A 22,664-nucleotide genomic window follows, 5' to 3' on the forward strand; every position below is an offset into this window, starting at 1 on the left:
AAAATCAGCACACCCAAAATACTGCTACTCTATCACTACATCATCACTAAATCATTAAACTGGTTAAATATGGAACTAACACTAACAACAAGGAGTCAATCTTTTCTCAACCCACAAAAATTTAAGTTCTAGCACATATTATTTGCCAAAAGTCCAAGGAAAACGAAAACGCGTAACATTTTGGAAGTCTGTTGTGTATTAATATCAAATAGTGTTTACTGAAGTTCTTAAGATATAATATGATTTTTATAATTTGTTGCCCCTTCCTTCTGGAGGCATGGTAATACATAAATTATTTCAAAGATGTAGATACAGTATTTTACAGAGACAAAATTGTTATTTTTATTTGTCCACACATGTTGTCAAGTCTGCTTGCTTAACTGCTACAAAGCATTGGATTTCACTCAAGCTAACATTTGTTACTAATTTGAAAAAATTTAGAATGTGTATTTATGTAATTTGAACTCTAGCTGTTAGTATGTATTTGTGAAGAGTAATTTGCATAATTAATTAATTCCTGTTTGGAGATGGAGATTAAGAAGCCTTATTAGCTCAGTATTTGTGAAAGGGGAGTAATTTACCACTGTCAACAGTAGGCACAGCTTGACAACAAACTGAAATAGTTTCCAGATTTCAACAAGCAAAGAACTACACATTCCATCCAATTAAAGGTAAGTAATGCTTTAAGATTAACGAAAATGGAAGCCTTTGAAAAGTGGAGTAAATTCTCCTTTGTAGTATGTCCTACACCACAAGTGAATTTCTCAATATTCCGAGAATGACTTTTTTTTAATACAAAGGTATTATTGAATGGGATCATGAAAGTAAAGTTTGAGCCGAAGAAAGAAGGGAATTTATTCAAACAACAAAAGAACAAAGCTTTATTCCCTTCTACCAATCTGCATTTGTGTGTGTGTGTGTGTGTGTGTGTGTGTGTGTGTGTGTGTGTGAGAGAGAGAGAGAGAGAGAGAGAGAGAGAGAGAGAGAGAGGGAGAATTTGAATATCTATTACTTTTTATAAAAATTCTGTATAAACTAATGAAAAGAAACTTCCTACCACTACAGGTAATCCTCAATTTACAACAGTTCATTTAGTGACCATTCAAAATTACAACAGCACTGAAAAAAGTGAATTACAACCATTTTTCAGAGTTTCATAGCATCCTCGTGATCACATGATCAAAATCCAGACACTTGGCAACGGGTTCATACTTATGACTGTGGCAGTGTCCTGAGATCATGTGATCTCCCTTTGCGACCTTTTGACAAGCAAACTCAATGGGAAGCCAGGTTCACTTAACAACCAGGTTGCTAACTTATATCAACTGCAGTGATTCGCTTAGTAACCATGACAAGAAAACTAGTAAAAATGGGGCAAAACTCACTTAACAAATGTCTCACTTAACAACAGAAATTTTGGGCTCAATTGTGGTTGTATGCCGAGGACAACCTGCACTTGTGTTCTTTTACAGTTATCTACCCTGATTATAGCATTCATAGCATTTGTTATTGATTGTAAAATTGATTGCAATTTTATGGGTCTGACACAGATTTTAATTTCTGTACTTTGTAATTTGGCATTATAGTTTATTTTTACCTTACTCTTTCAATATGTTTCTTTTTTAAAAAAAATAATTTTATTTTAGAGTGAGTTGTTATTGGCTTTACAAATAAAGCAAAATAAAATAAAAAGCAATTTCTTACACTGCAGCCAGAGCAAACAGGAAGACAAATCAGAAAGTATGAGGATAACTTGTCTATTTCTGAGACAGGTGACTGATCCAGCTCATCCCTGGCTATATATTTTAAATTTCAGAGGGATTTTAAAGAGGAATCCTTGCCAGCTAAATGCTAGGGATTCAGCACAGGACTTTCCGAAACCAAACACCTGGCATATTACAAAGCTATTGGATACCCCTTTACTTTCTGATTGTCTTGAAGCACAGACAGAACACATTCAATTAAAACTTACTTTACAGACACTGACTTTATCAAAGCTTACCTCCGATGAAGTGACTCCGAAAATTTAAGGCTTGCATAAATAAATTCTTTAACCTGGATATAAATCTGAGGCACTGACTGTGACATTGGAAGTTTCTTTGGAAAACGGTGCTGTGGAAGCAAAACAGATTTTCCATGTGGTACTGTATGTCAAAACAGCAGAACAAGTAAAAAAGAATCTGATCTCAAATCTAAATTATACTTAGTTACTTAATTCTATTATAATTTAACAACTAAGGTGATTTACTTAACAACTGTACCAAGAAAAGTCATAAAATGGGGCAGAACTCATTTAACAAATGTCTCACTTAGCAACAGAAATTTGGGGCTCATTGGTGGTCGTCAGTCAAGGATTACACACACACACACAACACACATATATATAAAAACATATATTTATTTTCTTGTTTTCGCGGGTATTTATATGTATGGTATTCAGCTCTGTTCGAACATTTTCCCAAGTCACTACACACACACACACACACACACACACACACACACACACACACACACGGAGTCCTATATATGCTCTAAGCTTGGTTGTTTGCTTGCAGATGTTTCATTAACCAGCTAGGTAACATGATTAATGCTTTCCCTGCTTTCTGAAGTATTTGACCCTATATGGTCAAATGATCATATATGGCTCCAATAGAAGAGAATGTTGGCATACCAGAGGCTCCTTCATTATTGGAATGAGCCAGACAAAAACTAATATGCCACAAAGTTCTCTTACCTTGTCAAGTTCTGGATCTTGAAAAGGAAATTTACTAATCACAAGTTTGTACTCTTCCTCGTTTGATACAGGAATTGGACTGTAATTATCTGCTTCAAAAATATCCCTGCAGGATTTAAGGAACTAGTTAGGAACATATAGTTCAAGTACAAAATACGACGACACAGATGGGCACAATCCAGCCAGGGTTAAGCTTTATTGCATCACATTTCTTGCAAAGGGAAAACTATGTATTCATAAATTCTGATGTCAAGAATGTTGGTGAGTTAAAGTACTGTAAAGTATAGTTAGAAAAGGAGGCAAAGAAGTATCACAGCTGCAATTAATTGTTAATCTGAGTAGACAAGAAATCATAATACACTAATTAACAAATATTTGTGAAGCTACAATAAAGAAGTGGCTTCATATGGAAATGTAAACTTATTATACTACAACAAGTTGAAATCCCCACAATACAGGACTAGTGATCATGGTATAGAAATCGAAGCAATAAGTGTGTGTGTGTGTGTGAGAGAGAGAGAGAGAGAGACAGAGACAGAGACAGAGACAGAGAAAGAGAGACAGACAGACAGACAAAATAAACACATGGAATTATCAAATAAAATCTCAAATTAATGTTGATATATATATATATATATACACAGTCTGTCAGAAATATTGATATTTCTGAAACTTTCTAAATTGCTGCCATTTCAGAAAACAAATACCTTTACAAAGATTGGATAATGAAATCTTCAGATATTTAACCATTAAAAATAAAACCAAAATTGACAGTTATTTAGAAAAGCTTTCTTCTTATCTTGCAAAACTCACCTGAACAATATAGCCCATTTTTTAAGAAGAGTCTCATTATACTGGTCTCTTATTTCAAATAAAAGATCAAATAGTCTGTTGACGGGGAAACCATAACCCTAACAAAACAAAAGTAAAATAAAAAAATATTTCAAAGGTGCAAACAGAAGCGAGCATATGATACTACAAAACTGAGAAGTTTGAGGCCTGTATCCTTCCTTGTTTTTGCAAGTAAAGGTCAGCATACCACAATCTCTTTCCCATTCAATAGTCCACTGGGGACTTTCTTTCCTCCTCATTCCTAAAGCAAGCTTGCTCTAATCTCTTTTCTTTTCCACAGCTTCTCATTTATCTCTGCCCTGCTTCATATGGTAATGTTGGAGTTCTTTTAAGGAAGGAAGGAATGGACACCACTTTCCTTCACCATGCTCTTTGTACAACATAGGGGCCAAGTCCTCTACCATGATTAGCTGAATATATGAAGAGAAACAGAGGAGGGAGGAGGAGAAGGGAAGGGGTTTCATATGAAAATTCAACCTTCCCCTTCAATTAAGCTATTATATATTTCTTCCATTGATCTCCTTTGCCATTCTGGCATAAATATCACTCATTCTCTTCCTATCAAATGATGTACAGAAGGTGTGTTCAAAACACAGCTAGTAATGCAGCCACACAAGAATGTAATTTTTTAACATTATGATGTGCGTTTATATACAGCAACTATATTATATATTTTATATGCAGCCCAAGACAATGCCTCTTCATTTTGTGGGGCTCAGGCAAGCCAAAATGTTATACAAGTCTAATATCGAGTATGGGCTTATAGGCAGCTATCCTAACTTCATCATATTTGAGCACAGGGTATTTATTTCTTGCTTATAAAGTTGATCTACAAGGCCAATTGTAGACAAACAAACACTAGACCTGAGGGATGGGAAAAATGGACTATTATTTGTACCACATATTGAGCCCCTGATTGAAGAGCAGAATATATAATAAATAAATATTCAGAATGACCAGGACTGCAACTCTTACTATTTTCCTGGAGCTTTAATTTTGCTGAATGGGAATCCCAGCACTGTTGTCCTAACTAATCTAGAAGATGCCAGGATATAATAGACAAGTCAAATATTACTGGAAACACAGATATCTTGTTTGCCATGCTCTTGTCCTTTTTATTTTTATGTCTTTTCTGTTTGAGAATGTTATTAGTGTATGCTTAATCTTAAGGCAGGTATTTCTTGAATCTAATTCAATAAATAAAAAAAAGGATAGTAAATAGACATTCTATCTCTGAAATGCCAGCATGCTACCAACCTGCAAAGTATCCGCAAAGACAACTATCAGATTCTTCAACTCCAGAACGAGATCAGGGTCAGTGCAATACGACTGAAAGTTAAAATATCAGATTACCTTTAAGAAATTAAGCAAATTAGTGTTTGTCTACTGATGTGTTGCTCATTTGCAACAGCTGTAAAGCTTATAAGGCTGTATTTCCAACAAGAGTGTATGGAAGCTTACAAGCAAACCATGTTGGCAATAGGACTTTCTCTTGCTTATCTTCCTCAGAAATACTTTCTTGGTTTTTTTTCCTTGAAAACATTTCCCTTCTTGTCCAAGAAACTTCTTGAGTTCTGTTTTTCAGTTCCAGAACTGAAGAAGCTTCTTGGGTGAGAAGTGAAATGTTTTCAAGGAAAAAAAACAAGAAAATTCAGTTTATATATACAAAAGCCACCCCCAAACCTCTTCTTTTCCTCCCCATCACTAAATTTCAGATGTAAATGTTGGCTCCTCCAATTTCTTCTTTAAGTAGAAGCTATAAAAATATTTAAGATAATTGTTGAGCTTGATTAGAGGTGACGGCACCGACACATCCATGCAGTTTGCTTGGCAATTTGCAGATGTGGTTTGCCATTCTCTTCTTACAGAGTACTTTTTTCATCTTCCCACTCTAACTTGGGCATGTGGGATCAATCCCCTGGTGGTCTCTCTTCCAAGAGTTAAACAGATCTAACCCCCCTTAGTTTTATGTAAAATTCAGATAAGGTTGGCCTTGATTCTGTCATCTGCTGAGACCATTAAAAAGTGTTACTGATGGTAGAAGTTGACTTGAAAAATATCACATGAACATGTGTGGGGTTTTCTATCTACATGTTTTCTCTATACATACATAAACTTAAGACATGTTTTTTTCAGGCACTTAATATATGCTTTTTCCATCAGACTTGGGGGATCCATGGAGAGCCTGCAAGGTGGATGTATGAGGTCAAGTGATTGTTGTTCTCCCACATTCTTGGGGTTTATATGTTTATTTTATTTATGGCTGACTCCTTGTATGTAGTTTTTAATGGCTGTTACGTTTCTGTACTGCCCACAGTCACATTTGTGTTAGATGGGTGGTTACATAAATGTGGTAAATGAACAAAATAGCCAGGGTTTATGTTAGATCACCATTTGCTTCTATTTATAGATAAACTGTCATGATAAAAGTCCATCAGCTATTAGCAATTTTTGCTATTTTATTCTTTTATTCTTTATTCTTAGGCAAAAATTTGCAAAGAAAATTAGAAAAACATAACTTTATAAGACTAAGTGGCACTTGTTTATAATTCCCCAACCAAAGAACAGCTAATAGGGTCTAGTAGCTAATGTACAACTGCGTTACAATTTAGAGCTGTCCTGAGGCTAAGAGTTTTTGCCAATGAAGTTTACTTTGGAAAAGGGTTTGGAATTATAATTAGAAACTATTTCTTCCTGCTCATTTCAATGATAAACTAATTCACTCTGATCTAATGAAGAGGTCAGTTGAAACTAATAAGGACAGATTGCAATAATAAGAGCAGATTAACTCTGCATATTCTAAACTGTTCCGAGTAAGAACAGTTTGGAAGACCTGGGGAGTTGTAACTCAGTGGGGGATTATGCAGATAGCCCAGGGCTGTGACTCAAACCCTGATACTGCAAGGACAAACAAAGGCTTGATGGGCTCTCCCCCAAATCTGAGCAATTTTTAATTACCAACACTTCCCCCCCCCCCCGCCACGTTAGACCTCCATTCTGCACCACCACCACCAGCCTTCCCTACATTCTCCTTCTACCAAACCTACTCTACGGGGTCTTAAGTAAATAAATTTAAAGGGAGAAAAAAACCCGGCTCACTTACCGAATGAGTTCTAAGGACAGCAATAATCTTGGAAAGTGCCATGTTCCAAAGTTCATCTGTGTAAGCTCTCGTTATTAATCCTCGGGTTGCGTGTAAAATGTGATCCTCCACGACAAAAAAACTGAACGAAGTAACCAATCGTGGAATTAATATGATTTTCCTGAGATATCGTTGATAAAGAGCAATAAAGCCCAATGCTCTCTCTTTTCCTCCCCTTCTTTCCTCCTCAGCCCCCCCCCCCCCGCCGCCAACACTTTTGTAGCGTCGGTGCCATTTGCACCTTTGGTGCTTAAGTAGAGGGAATGTTTGAAGAATCTCATGCTTCGCCAATTAATTAGGACAAGTATATCTGAGATACAGTAATAAATGAATAATAAATAAACCTTTACCCTCAAGCCACACATCAGTGGGAGAGCATATTTTTTGTTCATGCATTCAACCTAACAGGATTTTGAGAAATCAAGGCAGGAGTGATTGCCTCTAGATTGTGAACTTTATCATAAGTCAACAAAAAAACAACAACTGAATATGGGCTTGGGCTGTGGTGCACTGAAGACATCTTGGCAAACAATGGATGTTGCATAAATGAGAGATTCAGTTGATTCCCATCTAAGAAGAGAGCAGTGTTTCTGCTTAAGTTTAGGTCTTGTCATAGATATCATAGTTGCTGTGCATAAGGCTCATGGTTTTAACTTATATACTATGCAACTTCAGCCTGTAAATTCTGGGATTCTGTAGTGAAAAAGTGATAATAGTCAGCAAGCATTGAAAGAATATCTCACTAGAGCAGTGGTAGTCAACCTGGTCCCTACTGCCCACTGGTGGGCATTCCAGCTTTCATGGTGGGCGGTAGGGGTTTTGTCCCTTACTGTATAAATCACCATTACTGTGGAAGAAAATTTTACTACTAACAGAGATACAAAAGTGGGCGGAAGGTATAAAAAGGTTGACTACCCCTGCACTAGAGCATCAGCAGTCTTTATACCCAATATCCAATTCATTACATTTAAAAAAAATATTTAAAAGTTTTAAATAGAATAATAAAAGGTAATGCAACTAAAAAAGAAAGAGAAAAAAATTCCAGAAAAAAGAAAAAAAATATTTAAAAACCCCTCCCTCTACAAGAAATTGACTTGCCACCATCATCATAGCAAGGACAAACAATTCCATGGTCTTTTCACCTCCTTTTAGCTAACAAACATCCCATAAACCATCTCTTAATAGGTAAATTAAATTAGTAATAAATATCTTCTTCAATCCAGTTACCACCAAAAGATCCAAACAGAGCTTTAAGATTTTAGATCCAATTCTTTAATGCACACCAGATTTACTTTCAAGAAAGCTTCATTTGTTATACGATGATGAGAGGAGCAAGGGGGCACAACTGTTCCCACCCCTTGGTATCTTAAAATATCCATTGCTGGTGTTAATATAGCAAAAATAAGACAAAAGAGCACATGCAAACAAGTTGAAAAAAACTACAATAAGTACATATAGCAGCCATCCTCACCCTACAATTTGACTGAAGTATCTTCTGTAATCTTCTACTGTTTCATGCTGTAAAAAAAGAACACAATCGTTTAACAGAAACCAATTTGAGAGATTGTATAAATCTTTTTTTTAAAAAAAGTTCAAGTACCATGTTGGACTGTGGCTGTAAAACTAGTCTGGCTTGTTTCCGCCTCTGCTTTCTATAGTAGTTTTCAAATGTTTCTGCATCACCCTAAACAAAAAAATATACACAATTTTAGACATCTCTTTGTTCTCCCAAATATCTTCATGACAAACTCCCCACCCCCCATATTTCTGAATATGAAAAATATCCAGAAACAGGATATTTGAGGAGCATATAGGAACGTTATACCTGATAGAACTAAAAAAAACCACTGTTTTTCTAAGAGCAACTAAAGATTGATGAGCTAATTCATGCAGGAGTTCATACTATCACATACTGGCTTAATAGACTGAGATACCGTATCTCAGTCTATAAACCATGGACACATTCAGCTGGGAAACGCTATGGTAATAAAACATGAATCTATAATTAACTATAGCTTCTTGTTCCTTCCAAAATGGGAAAAATTATGGCAAATAGCTTCAGAACAAGTCATGAAAACGAAGAAGCCATGAAATGACATTAACTTCAAATGTTGGCTCAATTCTGGAATAAAGGAAGTAATCACCCTGCATCATCTCAAAGATGCTTTGCTGCTGAGTTAGCAATGAAGAATCCCTCAGGGGGACATTTCTTGCTTTCCCCACAATCTTTTTTTCCACAGTAAGAGATGACCTGCATATTCCTCTGGGATTCTTCAGGTTAGGTCCTAGCAAGCCTTGTGCTCCTATCCAATCAATTGCAGAAGAGTACTATAGTGGGATAGTAACAGGGATGGGATTCAAATTTTTAACAACCCGTTCTGTGGGTGTGGCTTAGGTGGTGGGCATGGCTTGGTGGTCATGTGACTGGGTGGACATGGCTTGGTGGTCCTATTATTGGCTGGGCGTGACCAACTCAATATCACTCACATCGAGGCATCATCTCCTCGCCTGGCCTCATGACTGTGGGGATGCTGCAACAGTCGTGTGAAAAATAGTCATAAGTCACTTTTTTCAGTGTGACTGTAACTTTGAACGGTCACTCCACACAAGCAAAGTACCAACAAAGGAGGGGAAAAAACTCCAGAGACGTTCCTGAGACAGGAAGTCTAGTCCTGCCAAGAATATAATAAGGTTTAACGGAGAGGCAGTTTTTGTAAGCAATACCAGAATGTTTCCTTCCTGCCTTCCTTACAGGATTAGGCCAGTAATTTCTTCTAACAACTGGTTCTCCAAACAGCTTAGAATGTTAACAACTGGTTCTAGCAAATAGGTGCAAACTGGTAGAATCCCACCCCTAGATAGTAAGACTCTGCTTGTTTAAGAGCAAGTTGATCCTCATAAAAATTGAAAACACTGTATATGAATGTTATTCCAAAAGATAGACTTTCCCCACTGTTAAGTGCAATAGAGAGGATGTGCAAGAAGAAAGATTACAAACCTAGATCAAAACCAGGATAGGAACAACAAATCGAATATCCTCTCCTGCCAGAGGCCAAATCTCATATATAATATGCACCTGATCATCAATATGACTTAAGCTAAGCTACTGTAACATGAATCTCATTGTTTTCAGTGAGACTATTCTAAACATTACTTAGCCTTAGCAAATTTTGTAGAGTTGTAACCTTGGCCATTAATTTCTTCTTTTTATGCAGCCTCCTCCGTCTTTATCAAGTTGTTTTGGAAAATTAGGCAATAGTACATTAGGAGACAATAGGAATTAAGAAGAGAGGGGAAACTAGGAGAAAATGCCTTTTTCTGATGGTAAAACAGAGCCTCTAGTGGCTCAAAGGCTCTTGTCCTTACAGAGGGACTCTTTTTATGAATGAAAAAACAATGCTGCAACTAAACAGACAAGCATTAGCAGCAGGCAATCAATAGCATGCACATGTTTATTATTACACTATACACACACACACACGTTTCATATATAGCATATACGTACCAGAACTGAATAAATATGTAGGCATCTATATACAGGAGAAAAATCTACCAGATCATGAGCAGTCAAAACCTGCAGAAATACATCCCCCCACCAAAAAACAGGCAAGATTATAACATCCAGTCAGCTATAATATTACAAAGCAAACTTTTAGTCTAAATTAAAAGTAGGCTCAAGGAAAGCCAATATTGTTCTTTACGAGCAAAAATTTGTTATGATTACTCACATGGTTGTTATGGTAACTAAAGAGGGGATGTACTTATTCAAAAGGATTATTACTATGTTCCATCAATCATAAAATACACATTATAAAAGTCCTCCCCAAAGGTGCCTTAATCTAACACAACTGGAGGGTGAAAGCTTAACCAAATGCTCTCTTGAGCTTGCTTATTTTCTTGCAGACATTTCACTACCCTAACTAGGTAACATCATCAATGCACTGATGCTACCTAATTTGGCTAGTGAAACATCCGCAAGAAAACAAGCAAAGCCCAGAAAGCACCAAGGACTCCTCATGTCAACCCTGAGCTACAAATATTCTCCTTTATTGGCAAGAGCTAATTAGATAAAGAAGAAAGGGGGCATCGGTAGTAATAAACAACACCAGTGTATTAAACAGTACATAAATTATGCATCCTCTCACCTTATCTTGGGCTGTATAAATTCAACAAAAATATACACATGTACTAGGTGATGATTTCCTTTACGAATACAGTAAAACCCATTTGTAATAGAAACATCTGTCATGCTAATAAAGGAAAAACATGGTTTTCTTTATTGTGAATTTTCTGCGATTTTGTACTTTTCTGCCATCTCAAATAAGTTCAAGATGCTTTCTGAAGTTATCTCAATCTAGGGCAGCTACTACTGCAATAACTATTTGATAATTGATGGTTGAGGCAGTGATAGTGAAGCTGTTATCTAGGAAGAACAAAATGGAGATCACCTCCTACATTTTCTTCTTTCCTGATAACAAAGAAAGAGTAGCACAAACATTCAGCTGAATCAAATTCATATGAACAATATTTATCAAACACTATAGCACTTTGTGCCATGAGCAGTTCTTTTAAAGTTCCATCTTGTATCAGAATTTTTCGGTATGAACTTCAGATTTCTGCATATTTCTCAGTTGAACCTTGATCTACACCATACAGACACCCAAGCATCAAAATACAATATAGTCCACTGAAATACCTCCTCTTCGTGTTCTTCTTCGTCTTCTAGAGTTTGCTTTGAAACGATTTCGTTCCTTGCTTCTGCAATCTCATTGCTGCTTATGTGTACGTTCTTTCCGTAGCACAGACTGCTCTGCTTCTGAAGAGCAGCATTAAAAGTTTTTTGCTGCTGTGCCTGCATTAAACAAAGCCCATACAGTCAAGAAAATAATCCATGAGGTCTCTTTTACAGTCCCAAGAAACAAATGCAAGTCATGACTAGGCTAGAGTTGCCGAAGAGGTCATCTCCTAATGCTTTAGCTGGATCCAGCAGACCTCAGCAGCTTTCAAAAGACTGGATGCAGTGTGACAAACTTGCTGTGCAGCTGAACATATGGTGGAAACAAATGTGGAAGAAGGCTGCTAAACCTTCTTTCAACCATTTCCATCTGAACCCAACTGAAGTGGGGGATGATATAAGGAACGGAAGGAAGAAGAAATATAAATATATAAATATATAAATATATAAATATATTTGTTTTCTGAGGTTCTCGCGGGTATTTATATGTGGATCTTTGGTTGTTCGGGTTTTCTCCCGCGTAAGATTCGAAGTATCTGAGGCAACGTTTCGATGAATGAGACTTCATCGAAACGTTGCCTCAGATACTTCAATCTTACGCGAGAGAAAACCAACAACCAAAGATCCATATAAATATATATATATATATATATATATATATATATATATATATATATATATATATATATATATATATATATATATAGTGGGCACATGAAAGTTTCGGTCCTTATCTGACAAAACACTCTGGCTCCACCCAAGCACATCCATTTTACAACAGAACATACCCTTGGCAGTATGGTCAAATGACAGAGACCTCTAAAAGAGTGCTTATGGGCAGAAGACAAGAATCCACCCCATTCTAGAACCCTCTCCAAGATTTTTGCCACATATCTAGAATTACGCATGAAGGCTTTCCAGAACGATTCCACTTGTTTTGTTTTGGCATGCTACAAAGATGAATCTCATTCATCCAGTTTTACCATTTAGATGCAAAATTGTATTTTACAGTTCAAAATGGGTAGGAAAAGGCTATCTTGCTGCAGAGAAGGCTGCCACGTGGTGTTTGCATAAATATGTGTTCACAGTGGTAATAAAGAGGCACTTGGATACTCTTCTTTGATGGGAGAAAGTTCCCCTGAGAATAGGAACAAAAGCTAAACGTGATTGTTGCAGTCGGGCTTTATTGAATAATATTAAGAAAATGAGCATTTCGGGAAGTTTACCTGCTTCATTGCCATTTCACCAATTTTATCTGAATGCTTCCGGATGCTCTCCAGGAAGTCCTTCAGGTCTGACATGGAAATCCCTTTAATTTCCTCGCGAAGTTTTGGAAGGTTCTTCATCATGATTTGGCAAAACCGATACTGACTAACTCTAGGGAAGTATATGTTTTCTAGCTGTTCCATTGTTTTTAGAGCAGAATAATATCTGGGGGGAAAAAACAAGAAACCATCTTTTTTTAAGACAGAAAGGGGAAAAAAACATAACAAACATAATTTTTAAACAAAAAAATTGATAACAGCTTAAATTCCAGATCCTGAATAATCTAGTCTCATATAAGAGTGGAGAAGAAAAGGAGGAAGAAATGGCATTGGATACACTTTGGAGTTTGTTTGTTTTTTAAAATTACTGTTTGTTAAAGATTAAAAACATTTGGAATCTCAAGTCTGATTGTGTTTGGTGGGGGGGTGAATTCTCTTTCAATCATTTAAAAAAGAAAGTTATAAATTTTAAATTGTTTTAAGATTATATGGCAAAAGGGTAAATACAGTGCTGATTTTAGAAAAATTTAATGGATTAAGGTAGGGGTCTTCAAATTTGACAGCTTTAAGACTTGTGGATTTCAACTCCCAGAATTCCTCCTCCAGTCATTGTTAGCTCAGGAATTCTGGGAGTTGAAGTCCACAAGTCTTAAACTTGCCAAGTTTGAAGACCCTTGGATTAAGAGTTCAGAAGAATTTGAATTAAAGACTTTGTCATTAACTAAAAGGTCTTTTTCTTGTGGGAAAATATTTTTGTTTATATCTAAATAACTGATAAGACAAGTTTTAAGGTTGGACACTAGAGGCGCACTAGAAGGAAATAAATATATCAATGGCTAAGTTAAATGGTGTTTTGTTGTTGCTGTTGTTGAATGGGTAAAATACTTCATTATAACAATATCTGCTATTATAGAATTGGAAGATTTTATTGATGAGAAGCATGCTCTATTGAATAAAATTGAAACTGATCCGAATGTGGCTTATAAAAACAGAGGGAAATAATTGATTTATAATAAATAATACTGGATGATGATTTGATCATTACAAAAGACATACAAATATCAGAAAAGTGATATGGATAACTTCTGTACAATGAATTTAACAAAACCAATGTTGGAACTGTCAAATATTTCATTAGAAGTGACAGTGAGAATATGAACCGCGATATGGATAATATTTCTTTACTGAAATTACAAAAGTAACTTCAGAATTTAGACTTCAGAATGCTAAAACTTCTGAGAGAAGAGATAAAGAGAATGTGAAAAAGTAGGTGTTTAGATTTTGTTTGAGGGAACTAAAGATTGCTGGGAGAAAGAAAAAAGAATACAAAATCAGTTTATTTGATCAAGGTTAATATAAATGGATTGCTATTCCTGGTAATGTCTAATGGATTTTAACAGTTTGGGACTATATGACAGTGTTTTAAGGATTTTGTTTATAAAGATGGAATGTTATATCTGGTGAGGTTTAATGGATTTTTGATTAAGATTGGATGACAATGCTTTAAAAAATCATTTGAAAATGAGGTGGGGGTGTTTAAATAGAAAATGAGATATAAATGTAAAAGGATGGATTTAAAGTGGATTTATTAGGAGCCCTGGTGGCACAGTAGTTAGAATGCAGTATTGCAGGCTAACTCTCCTAAGCCCCTTACGAATTCAATTCTGGTGGGCTCAAATGCTGACTCAGTCTCCCATCCTTCCGAGGTCAGTAAAATGAGGATTGTTGGGAACAATATGCTGATATTATAAACCACCCAGAGAAGGCTGTATATACGTCTAAACACTATATTATTAATGTAATTTGAATATTATTAAGATGTAGTGATAAAGCCTTAAACTATTATAGGGAATGGATTTAGACATGGAATGATTTTTTTTTTAAAGACATGGTCTTAAGCTTTTTTTTAAAAAGAGATGGTGTTAAACTAATTACACTTGCTGGGGAACAAGAGGAAAATTTCATTTCTTTTTTCCTTCACTTTTTTAATTTTGATTGGTTTCTTTCTTTTTTATATATTTTTATTCTCTGTAGAATGTAGTAATTTTATTTGTATAACATAATCCTTAACAAGACTATTACCAAATATATATATATTAGTGATATATAAATCCTAAGGGAGACAGAGACTGAAAGATAGCAAGATTAAAAAATAATAATTAGAGAAGGATGAAAGCAAAGCATTTGGCTATGTTATACTCTTTTCCTAGCATATCCAAGCAACTATTCAACATAATTAAAAAGCCTGAATTTTAATACAATAAATACATGTAGACATTAAATGAATGTGACTTATAGGGCATATCTCACTAGGAATTGTTATAATTATATATTATATAGTTTATTATATATTACATTTTTCTATATTATATATTATATCAAAGAACAAATAGAAATACCTATTCATTTTTATTTATAATTATTCGTTATTAATGTTTACATATTTATTTAGAATTTGTTTTGAAATTTACATGGTGTACCAGATGACAACCAAAGACAAATATTAACCAGTGAGGAAAACCTCTATTTTGCTATTTTGATAATGTATTAACTATTTGTTTTTAAATAATAAAATCAAATCAAACGATCACTGGAATTATAAACCAAATTTAATTATTTCAATTTCATGCATATAACTTAATAATTTAATTTCTAAAGCCAATTACTAACTCTTCCAAATACTTTATTTTTCCTCGTGAGAATTGTTCATTTGTCATGAAAAGCATGGAACAAAGAAAAGAATACAATGACCAGATCAAATTCATTAAATGTCCTCACTAAAGTAAGCTTTACTACTCCATCAGTAATTGCAATAGACAAGTGGATGAACCAATTCATTAAAACATTTAGCTGAGTTAAAAACGATTAATTCACCTTCTGACATTCATCTGCTCTTTTAACTTGCTGTACATCTCCAATACTGTAAGGAAAAAATGTTAAATGTTATAAATTTCACTATAAAATATATAATCCAGATACAGATGCTTTCCAAACTACCAGTTTTGTATATAAATGCATTTTTGACATTGTGAAAGTTTTACAACCTAAGGATCAAAAGTTAAAGTGGAAAAATCGGTAAAAATAGGAATTTTAGAAAGTTAGTTTAGGTTGATCTCAAAGCATTTTTAAACTTTGTTTTAACTCTTTATTGGCCACCCAACACAATGAAAATTACAATGGATTTGCAGCCAAAAATAGATCACCGCTGTTGGCAGGAACATCTTGTACAGGAAGAACACATTAAGGAACCATGGTGTTTTGCAGATAATGGTAAAAATGTAATGTTTCTCTATGTAACTAAAACCAAATGTCTGAAAGGGGGATTTGGGAAATGTATATAACCATGTTTCAGCTTATCTTTGAAACACTGGGAGTTCCATGAATCGTTAAATAATATTCAACTACATGACAACACTGTATTTACAAATCAATATCATCGACAACATTCCATTTCTGAATATTCTATCGATATCCTGAATATGAATGAACAAATTATTATTTTAAAAGACAACTGATTGAAATGCATTTAAATATCTTCTTTAAATCTTTAAGCAATATTTGCTCCAGAAAGTACTGTGTATCACAAATATAAGTTCAATTTTGTATTAGTTGTACTGAAATGTATCTACATTTAACTTTGAAGTGACGTTTAGGTACTCCTACATCTGGCGTTTAAGTATTTGCAACTAACCTGGAAGGCACAACTGAAGTTTTTCGACCACGGTCATAATATTCCTCTGTTGAAGTCTACTCTGGATGACTTCCTCTGTCTGAGCTAGCACCTTGAGTATTTTCAAATAGATTATAGTTAAATCAGGTACACTTAAGTCGTATTCCATAAAACATTTGTTGAATTAATCGGAAAAGCCATTTTCTTACCTCTTTCCCAGCTTCTTGAAGTCTTCTGTTCGTATCAGTAACTTGGACCTTAAAAATGATTTCACCTTTATTAGAAAAATATGCATATAATGCCCTGATGCAACTGCTCACCCTTGTAATCAGATCATGCTTCATGAGAAACTTAGAACAAAGAAATGTAAATCCAAATTAACTCTACAGCTTGAACTTGAACTTTTGATCACCAGGGCTTTTTGTTAACTTCAATTAGTTATGACAGTTCTTTCTAACAGATTCAGTGGCAAACTTCTCAAATTTACTTGGGATTTTTGAACTTTGTTTCTATGGGTCTGTCAAACAATTCAAATCACTGACCCAATTGACCACTGGTCCTTCTTTGATAACCTCAGTGAGCTCTATGTGTCACTCATTGTCTGCAAGAAATGGTGATTGAATTTTATGGTAATTAAACATTCATACTTTGCTGAATGCAAACACTGGGCGGTTGATTAACATCAAACGTGGATATTGCCAGCCAAGAGACATTTTAATGCTGCAGGTGCAAGCAGTGCTCGACCTCAGAGTTTCCCACATATTAAGTGACTCATTAGGTCATCATAATAAGGGAGCACATTCTAGTTTATTAAAAAACTCATTAAATTCTGAACAAAGATGCTCAATGACCTCATTGAGTCTCTAGTTATATGAATATCCTTTATATAATGCTGTTCTACTCATAACCTCTGGTGAACTATGCTCATTCTGTCTGGGGCACCTATTTATTTTTCTTACAAATGTGCAAAGGGAGCTAAGAGGGACTATTTCCACAATTTACTTCTGAGGAAATCCCAACAATTTCAGTCACTTTTTTGGAGAAACATCTGCGGGGAGAGAAAATTTCCATGTTGGAATTGAGCACTCAGAAAAAAGTATCACAAAAATATATCTCAGCCCACTCCATCGAGGGGTCCCCAACCACTGATCCATGGACCAGCACTGGGCCCAGCATGCCAGAGACCGGGCTGTGCAAACAAGCAATGCCCCATCACCGGGATGCAGGCAGCATACTAAACCATGCCCTTTCCGATCTGCGGAAAACCCTCTTTCCTCAGGACCGGTCCCTAGTGCCCAAAAGTTGGGGGGCTGCTGAATTAAACAATGCTGTAAACATCTTATCCTGGTGCCTGGAAGCTGTGAGGGTCTGGATGGGGAACAACCAGCTTCAGCTGAATCTTGGCAAGTCTCAAGGGCTCTGGCTTTTGTGGCCTGCCAATTCTAGGACTATGTCATTTTTTAGTGCTGGATGTGGTTGCACTGACCCAGTCAGACCTAGTGCATGATCTGAAGGTCCTCCTGGAATCATGACTCCTGCTCAAACAGCAGGTGGCAGTCCTGATCAGGAGGGCCTTTGCACAACTTCATATTGTGTGCCAGTTGTGCCCGTTCCTAGATTGGAGAGTGCTGCTCGTGGTCGCTCATGCCCTAATCACCCTTCCATTGGACTATTGTAATGCGCACTTCACGGGTCTGCCCTTGGAGAATATCTGAAAGCTTCAGCAGGTTTAAAATGCAACAGCACAGGCAGTTTATGTGTGTTTCTGGAATACACACATTATATCTCTGCTTCACAAGCTGCCCTGGTTACCAGTGTGTTTCTTGATCCAATTCAAGATTCTGGTTTTGATCCATAGTCCTCCATACCATAGGCCAGTTCATCTGAGGAACTGGCCTATGCTATGGATTGTGGTTAACATCTGCTGTTTTCTCTTAGTCTTGTGGTTGTTATTTTTTTAATAATTGTTATATATTTATTGTTTTACACTTCTCTATTTTTGTTGTGCACTGCCCAGATTCACTTTTTGTGAGACGAATATGTCCATGTAAATGTAACATATAAATAAATCAATATTTGCTACATTTAGAATTGATCTACAAAATAATCTTCTACTTATTTATTTATATTTAATTACTAAAAGTAATTGTAGCATTTTCACAGCATACTGTACTTCTTTTGTCACTTTTGTAATGTTTTGAGTCATTATTCAGAAAGCATCTAAAGATAGCACTATTTTACTTTGAAAAAGAACATGTGGCCATAAATCCTGCACTCGAGTACTGCACAAAATAATTGTTTTATTATTTTTTTAAAAATTATTTTTAAAACTGCAGTTCCTTACCTTTAGTTTCTCTGCATCAGCCCTCACTTTAAGAAGTTCTGTAATGGCATCCACAAATCCTTGATGGTGAAAATTGCACATTTTTTCAATCTCTTTGTCATGATTACGTATACATGCATCCAATTTTTCGATAAACTTCTGGTGTGCATTTGGCTGGTCGTCATACACAGACCTATCAATGGGTACATACAAAACAAAATGTGAACAAAATTAACATTAATTTAAAAGCCTTCTATGCATGACTTTGCTTACATTGATTCAGTGGTGGAACTCATCTATCTGTCCACTCATTGTATGTCCAAATTATACATTCATGGGGGGAATGCCACTACAGAAAAAGAAAACCAATCTTCAAGTATTCCTTGATATTGTTTTTCAGGCCTCTAACTCAAACATTATTCGTTCTCTTAGCCCTCTCTAGTGGACAAATTCCAACACTACCTAAATCTGTATTCATGGATAAGTAAAGTAAATCCAAAACCAAAATTAGTAGCTTCTTTTAGAATAAATTTTACTTGTCTCATCTTTGAATACAGTGAGACAAACTATAACAGGTGATTCCATTGCCCTCAGCATTTTGCTCATTTTGATTTGCATTTTGTGAATTCCAAACAAACTCAGGATATCTCGATCAAGATTCCCACCCTGAAGCTAGACACCGAATTAGGATTTCAGAATGACATCTTCAGCTGTTGTTCTCCTTGACAGTCCAATGGCAAAAGGCCCATTTCTTTACAGGTCTGCTGTGCTACCTTTCATCAGACAAAAGGGTCAACTCAAGGAGTTTAATATTTGTAAGTTCCATTGGTCTTGTTCTGTCTCTAACAAGCACACAAAACTTATAAATATCTAAGTTGATAAATGCTATTGGTTCTGATGCAAGGAAAGGGAAGAAACTATGGCAGAGGGAGGTAATCTGAGTGCCTCTCTTTTATACATGCACATTTTATATGAACACATATACATGCCCATGTATTCCTTTTTACAAGCTAGCATACCTTGAGAATATCTGCCTGTCCCATCACACCGGATAGGACAGGCATGCCCTTCCCTGAAATCTTGCCATCTAGTGCAGGGGTCGCCAACCTTTTGGACCTCAGGGACCACCAAACTCATAATTTTAAATCCCAGGGACCACTAACTGGTTCTGTGGGTGTGGCCTAATTTGTGGGTGTGGCTTAGTGGTCAGGTGACTGGCTGGGCATGGCTTGTATGTAAATTATAAATATTTATTATAAATATTTATATATATTGAATTTTTTATTAAAAAAGCAACTTTTACCCAAAATCAGGCAAAGCAGGCAGGCGGATTGAGTTGCTCACAGACGCCAGGTTTTGTTTGGGTTTTATACTTTATGGGTTTTATTGATGTGGATTTTATTGTTGTGAACCACCCAACAGAGTTGTGTTTTTAGATTGGAATACATATCTTTAACTAACTAAATACCCAAAAACATATATGAAAACCAGAACAGCCATAGAGCAGTGTAGAATAACAACAACTAACAAAATGAAGTGTCACAAAGACATTGGAAAGGATCTGTAGAGGTTATTGTAGAACCAGCCAACACCAAAACATTGGTATGCAGTCACATATTAAAAAATAACAGAGGCCAAAATATATTAAGAGGACAGATAAGTTATGTCTACTGAAATAAAAAAATGTCAGCAATGATAAAAGCAAACAGGATTTGTTTGCTAGAATTCCTATCTTCTTGTTTTGACATTCTGATTCTGCTACTTTGTTTATATCCATATCCCACAATCTGGCATCTTCTCACCAACCCCCAGATTTGGGGAGGGCTTATTATACCGTCACATTCCTAATTTAAAAAGCGACTAGTTTATATTTTTGTAAATTAAAAAGAAATCAAGGCATTCTTCTACTCAAAAGCAAGTTTCTCATACTTTTATGTTAATACATAAATACAATTTTACATGCTAAATATTTAGTTTGCATAACTTTCTTTCAACTACAACCATCTGAGAGTAGATAGCTTGGTATGTTCTAAGTTCAGTCTATTCCACCCCATCATGTTTTTCTTCATTTTTTTTTAAATCTTACATCTGAGAGCCATTATAATATTTTGTTTTGGGCAAAGAGATCCCAGTTTAAGTCCCCAGTAGAGTGGACAGGACTCATAAAAACTGTCTGACCCAATTTATCTTATTATTTGGGGTTATGATGCCTTGAGTTCTCAGACAGAAATATCATAAAAATGAAACAACCATACATTAAATAAATCATCCTGACATCTGCAATGATGTTTGAAGGATAATATTTTTGGAGGGAAACATATTTTCTCCATGTTGTATGGAAACAGTGCCACCTTGTGGAAATTAATCATCATGAGAATTGACATATTCATTTGGTGGTATTTCTAACCCCTCTAAACTGATCAGAGATATAGATCTAAAATAACATGTAATGTGTTTTAACAGACACAGTAATAGAAACAGACAAATTATATAACATTTCTTCTGGAGAGAGGGAATCAACAATTAAGTAAGCACTAATTCATCCTTCAATACCATATTCTGTTGGAAGGGTAACATTTCAAATATTGTAAACATGACAAATTGTGTATAATACAACATATATGCAATCTGTGTTTAACTGAATTTTTTTACATAGTATTTTACTCTCATGCTGGTGAGCTCACATTATGTCTTGTCTTTGTTATTTTTTCTAAAGAATTTCTATACTGCTTTTATTTTTCTAGGGTTACTACTACAGCACATTGATTATGCGGAAAATACAAAAGAAAGGTTGATTGGACAGAAGACAAAAGTAACCACTCATAGAAAATCAGTTACATGAAGTTAATCATTACATGTGTGTACATTTAAATATTTCTCTCCCCCACTCCTCCACTTATTGCAATATAAATTGGCCTTATCCAATTTGTTGGTGACTGGATTGTTTTCCACATTTGATGACACAGCTTAGTTAGAACCTTTGCTGATTCTTCTTCTATTGCTTACCATATTATCGCAATCTTCTTGGAGCTGGGCAGCCTTAACAAATCTGATGAATAATTAAATGTTTCTTTCTTTTTGATGCCAAATCAGCTACGTTGAACAGATCAGGAAACTGACATGAATGGATTTCTGTTTCATTTTACCCCTAGGGCTAGAATCTGAAAAGGCTTCAGTGAAATCAACCAGAGTAAGTGTTCTCTTCCTAGTGGGTGAGCAGCCACAGAATATAATCGTGATGTAGCTACACAACTCATACGTCAAAATGAGTCAAAAACAGAAAAGAAAATGCAGATTTGCACACAATTCTCAGAACCCGAAATCGAATAATTATAGTGTTGCAGTAATTCTGTTCATACAGCATATTGCATTTTGCCCAATTATTTTAGGTATTTACCAGCACAAAAATCTAAATATGAAAAGCATTAGCCCAATATTTATATGTAACCAGGCTTGAATAATCACAGGTAGGCCATTTTCTCCTCTCTTTGTCTCTGTGAAAAGAAAAGGGCAACTCAGGCTGAGAAGGAACAGAAACTACTAAAAAGAGTGAATGGAGAAAGGGGCATGTTGTGAATGAAGTCTACGTGCTGGACATTCACAAAACTGCAGCGTACTTGCCAGGTGCAAAATGTATTATTTCCTTGAACAGAGATGCTCTGTCATTTATAGAAAATTAGTGTTCCCAAGCTTTTTCCTTTGCTGGAAGGGGAAAAAAAGGATTTCAATATTTAAAATTAGAGTCCCGAACTCTAAAGGGAAGTTATGGATCAAGACTAGCATATATAAAGGACAGCTTCATTTCCCACAGCTACTGGTTAAAATTTCATGCCTCCAAGAAGGTGGGGTGTTCAGAAAACTGAAGCAAATGAGCTTCTTGCTTCGGAAACCATGATTTCTCTAAAATTAGGAAACATATATAGTAAGCAATTGCATTTTAATT

The 22,664-nt window shown here is 35.5% G+C and overlaps 1 protein-coding gene across 11 annotated transcripts in view; it reads right to left on the reverse strand.

The window, feature by feature from the left end:
* The window catches only part of EXOC6 (exocyst complex component 6), a 98,837-nt gene that overhangs the window by 54,690 nt on the left and 21,483 nt on the right, over nucleotides 1-22,664 (reverse strand). For all 11 annotated transcript variants that reach the window (XM_087932445.1, XM_087932444.1, XM_026710515.2 and 8 more), the window contains exons 2-15: nucleotides 18,743-18,914; nucleotides 16,608-16,655; nucleotides 16,420-16,510; nucleotides 15,603-15,648; nucleotides 12,690-12,894; nucleotides 11,425-11,580; nucleotides 10,234-10,302; nucleotides 8,329-8,412; nucleotides 8,200-8,246; nucleotides 6,690-6,810; nucleotides 4,844-4,915; nucleotides 3,548-3,645; nucleotides 2,735-2,840; nucleotides 2,003-2,112 (exon numbers count right to left, since the gene is read on the reverse strand). In XM_087932445.1, the coding sequence (XP_087788571.1) occupies nucleotides 2,003-2,112; nucleotides 2,735-2,840; nucleotides 3,548-3,645; nucleotides 4,844-4,915; nucleotides 6,690-6,810; nucleotides 8,200-8,246; nucleotides 8,329-8,412; nucleotides 10,234-10,302; nucleotides 11,425-11,580; nucleotides 12,690-12,894; nucleotides 15,603-15,648; nucleotides 16,420-16,510; nucleotides 16,608-16,655; nucleotides 18,743-18,914 (1,425 nt within the window). The remainder of the gene's footprint in view (nucleotides 1-2,002; nucleotides 2,113-2,734; nucleotides 2,841-3,547; nucleotides 3,646-4,843; nucleotides 4,916-6,689; nucleotides 6,811-8,199; nucleotides 8,247-8,328; nucleotides 8,413-10,233; nucleotides 10,303-11,424; nucleotides 11,581-12,689; nucleotides 12,895-15,602; nucleotides 15,649-16,419; nucleotides 16,511-16,607; nucleotides 16,656-18,742; nucleotides 18,915-22,664) is intronic.

Source organism: Pseudonaja textilis, chromosome 4 (assembly GCF_049901715.1).
Source record: "Pseudonaja textilis isolate UNSWEBS1 chromosome 4, rPseTex1.2, whole genome shotgun sequence".
Classification (NCBI taxonomy): domain Eukaryota; kingdom Metazoa; phylum Chordata; class Lepidosauria; order Squamata; family Elapidae; genus Pseudonaja; species Pseudonaja textilis.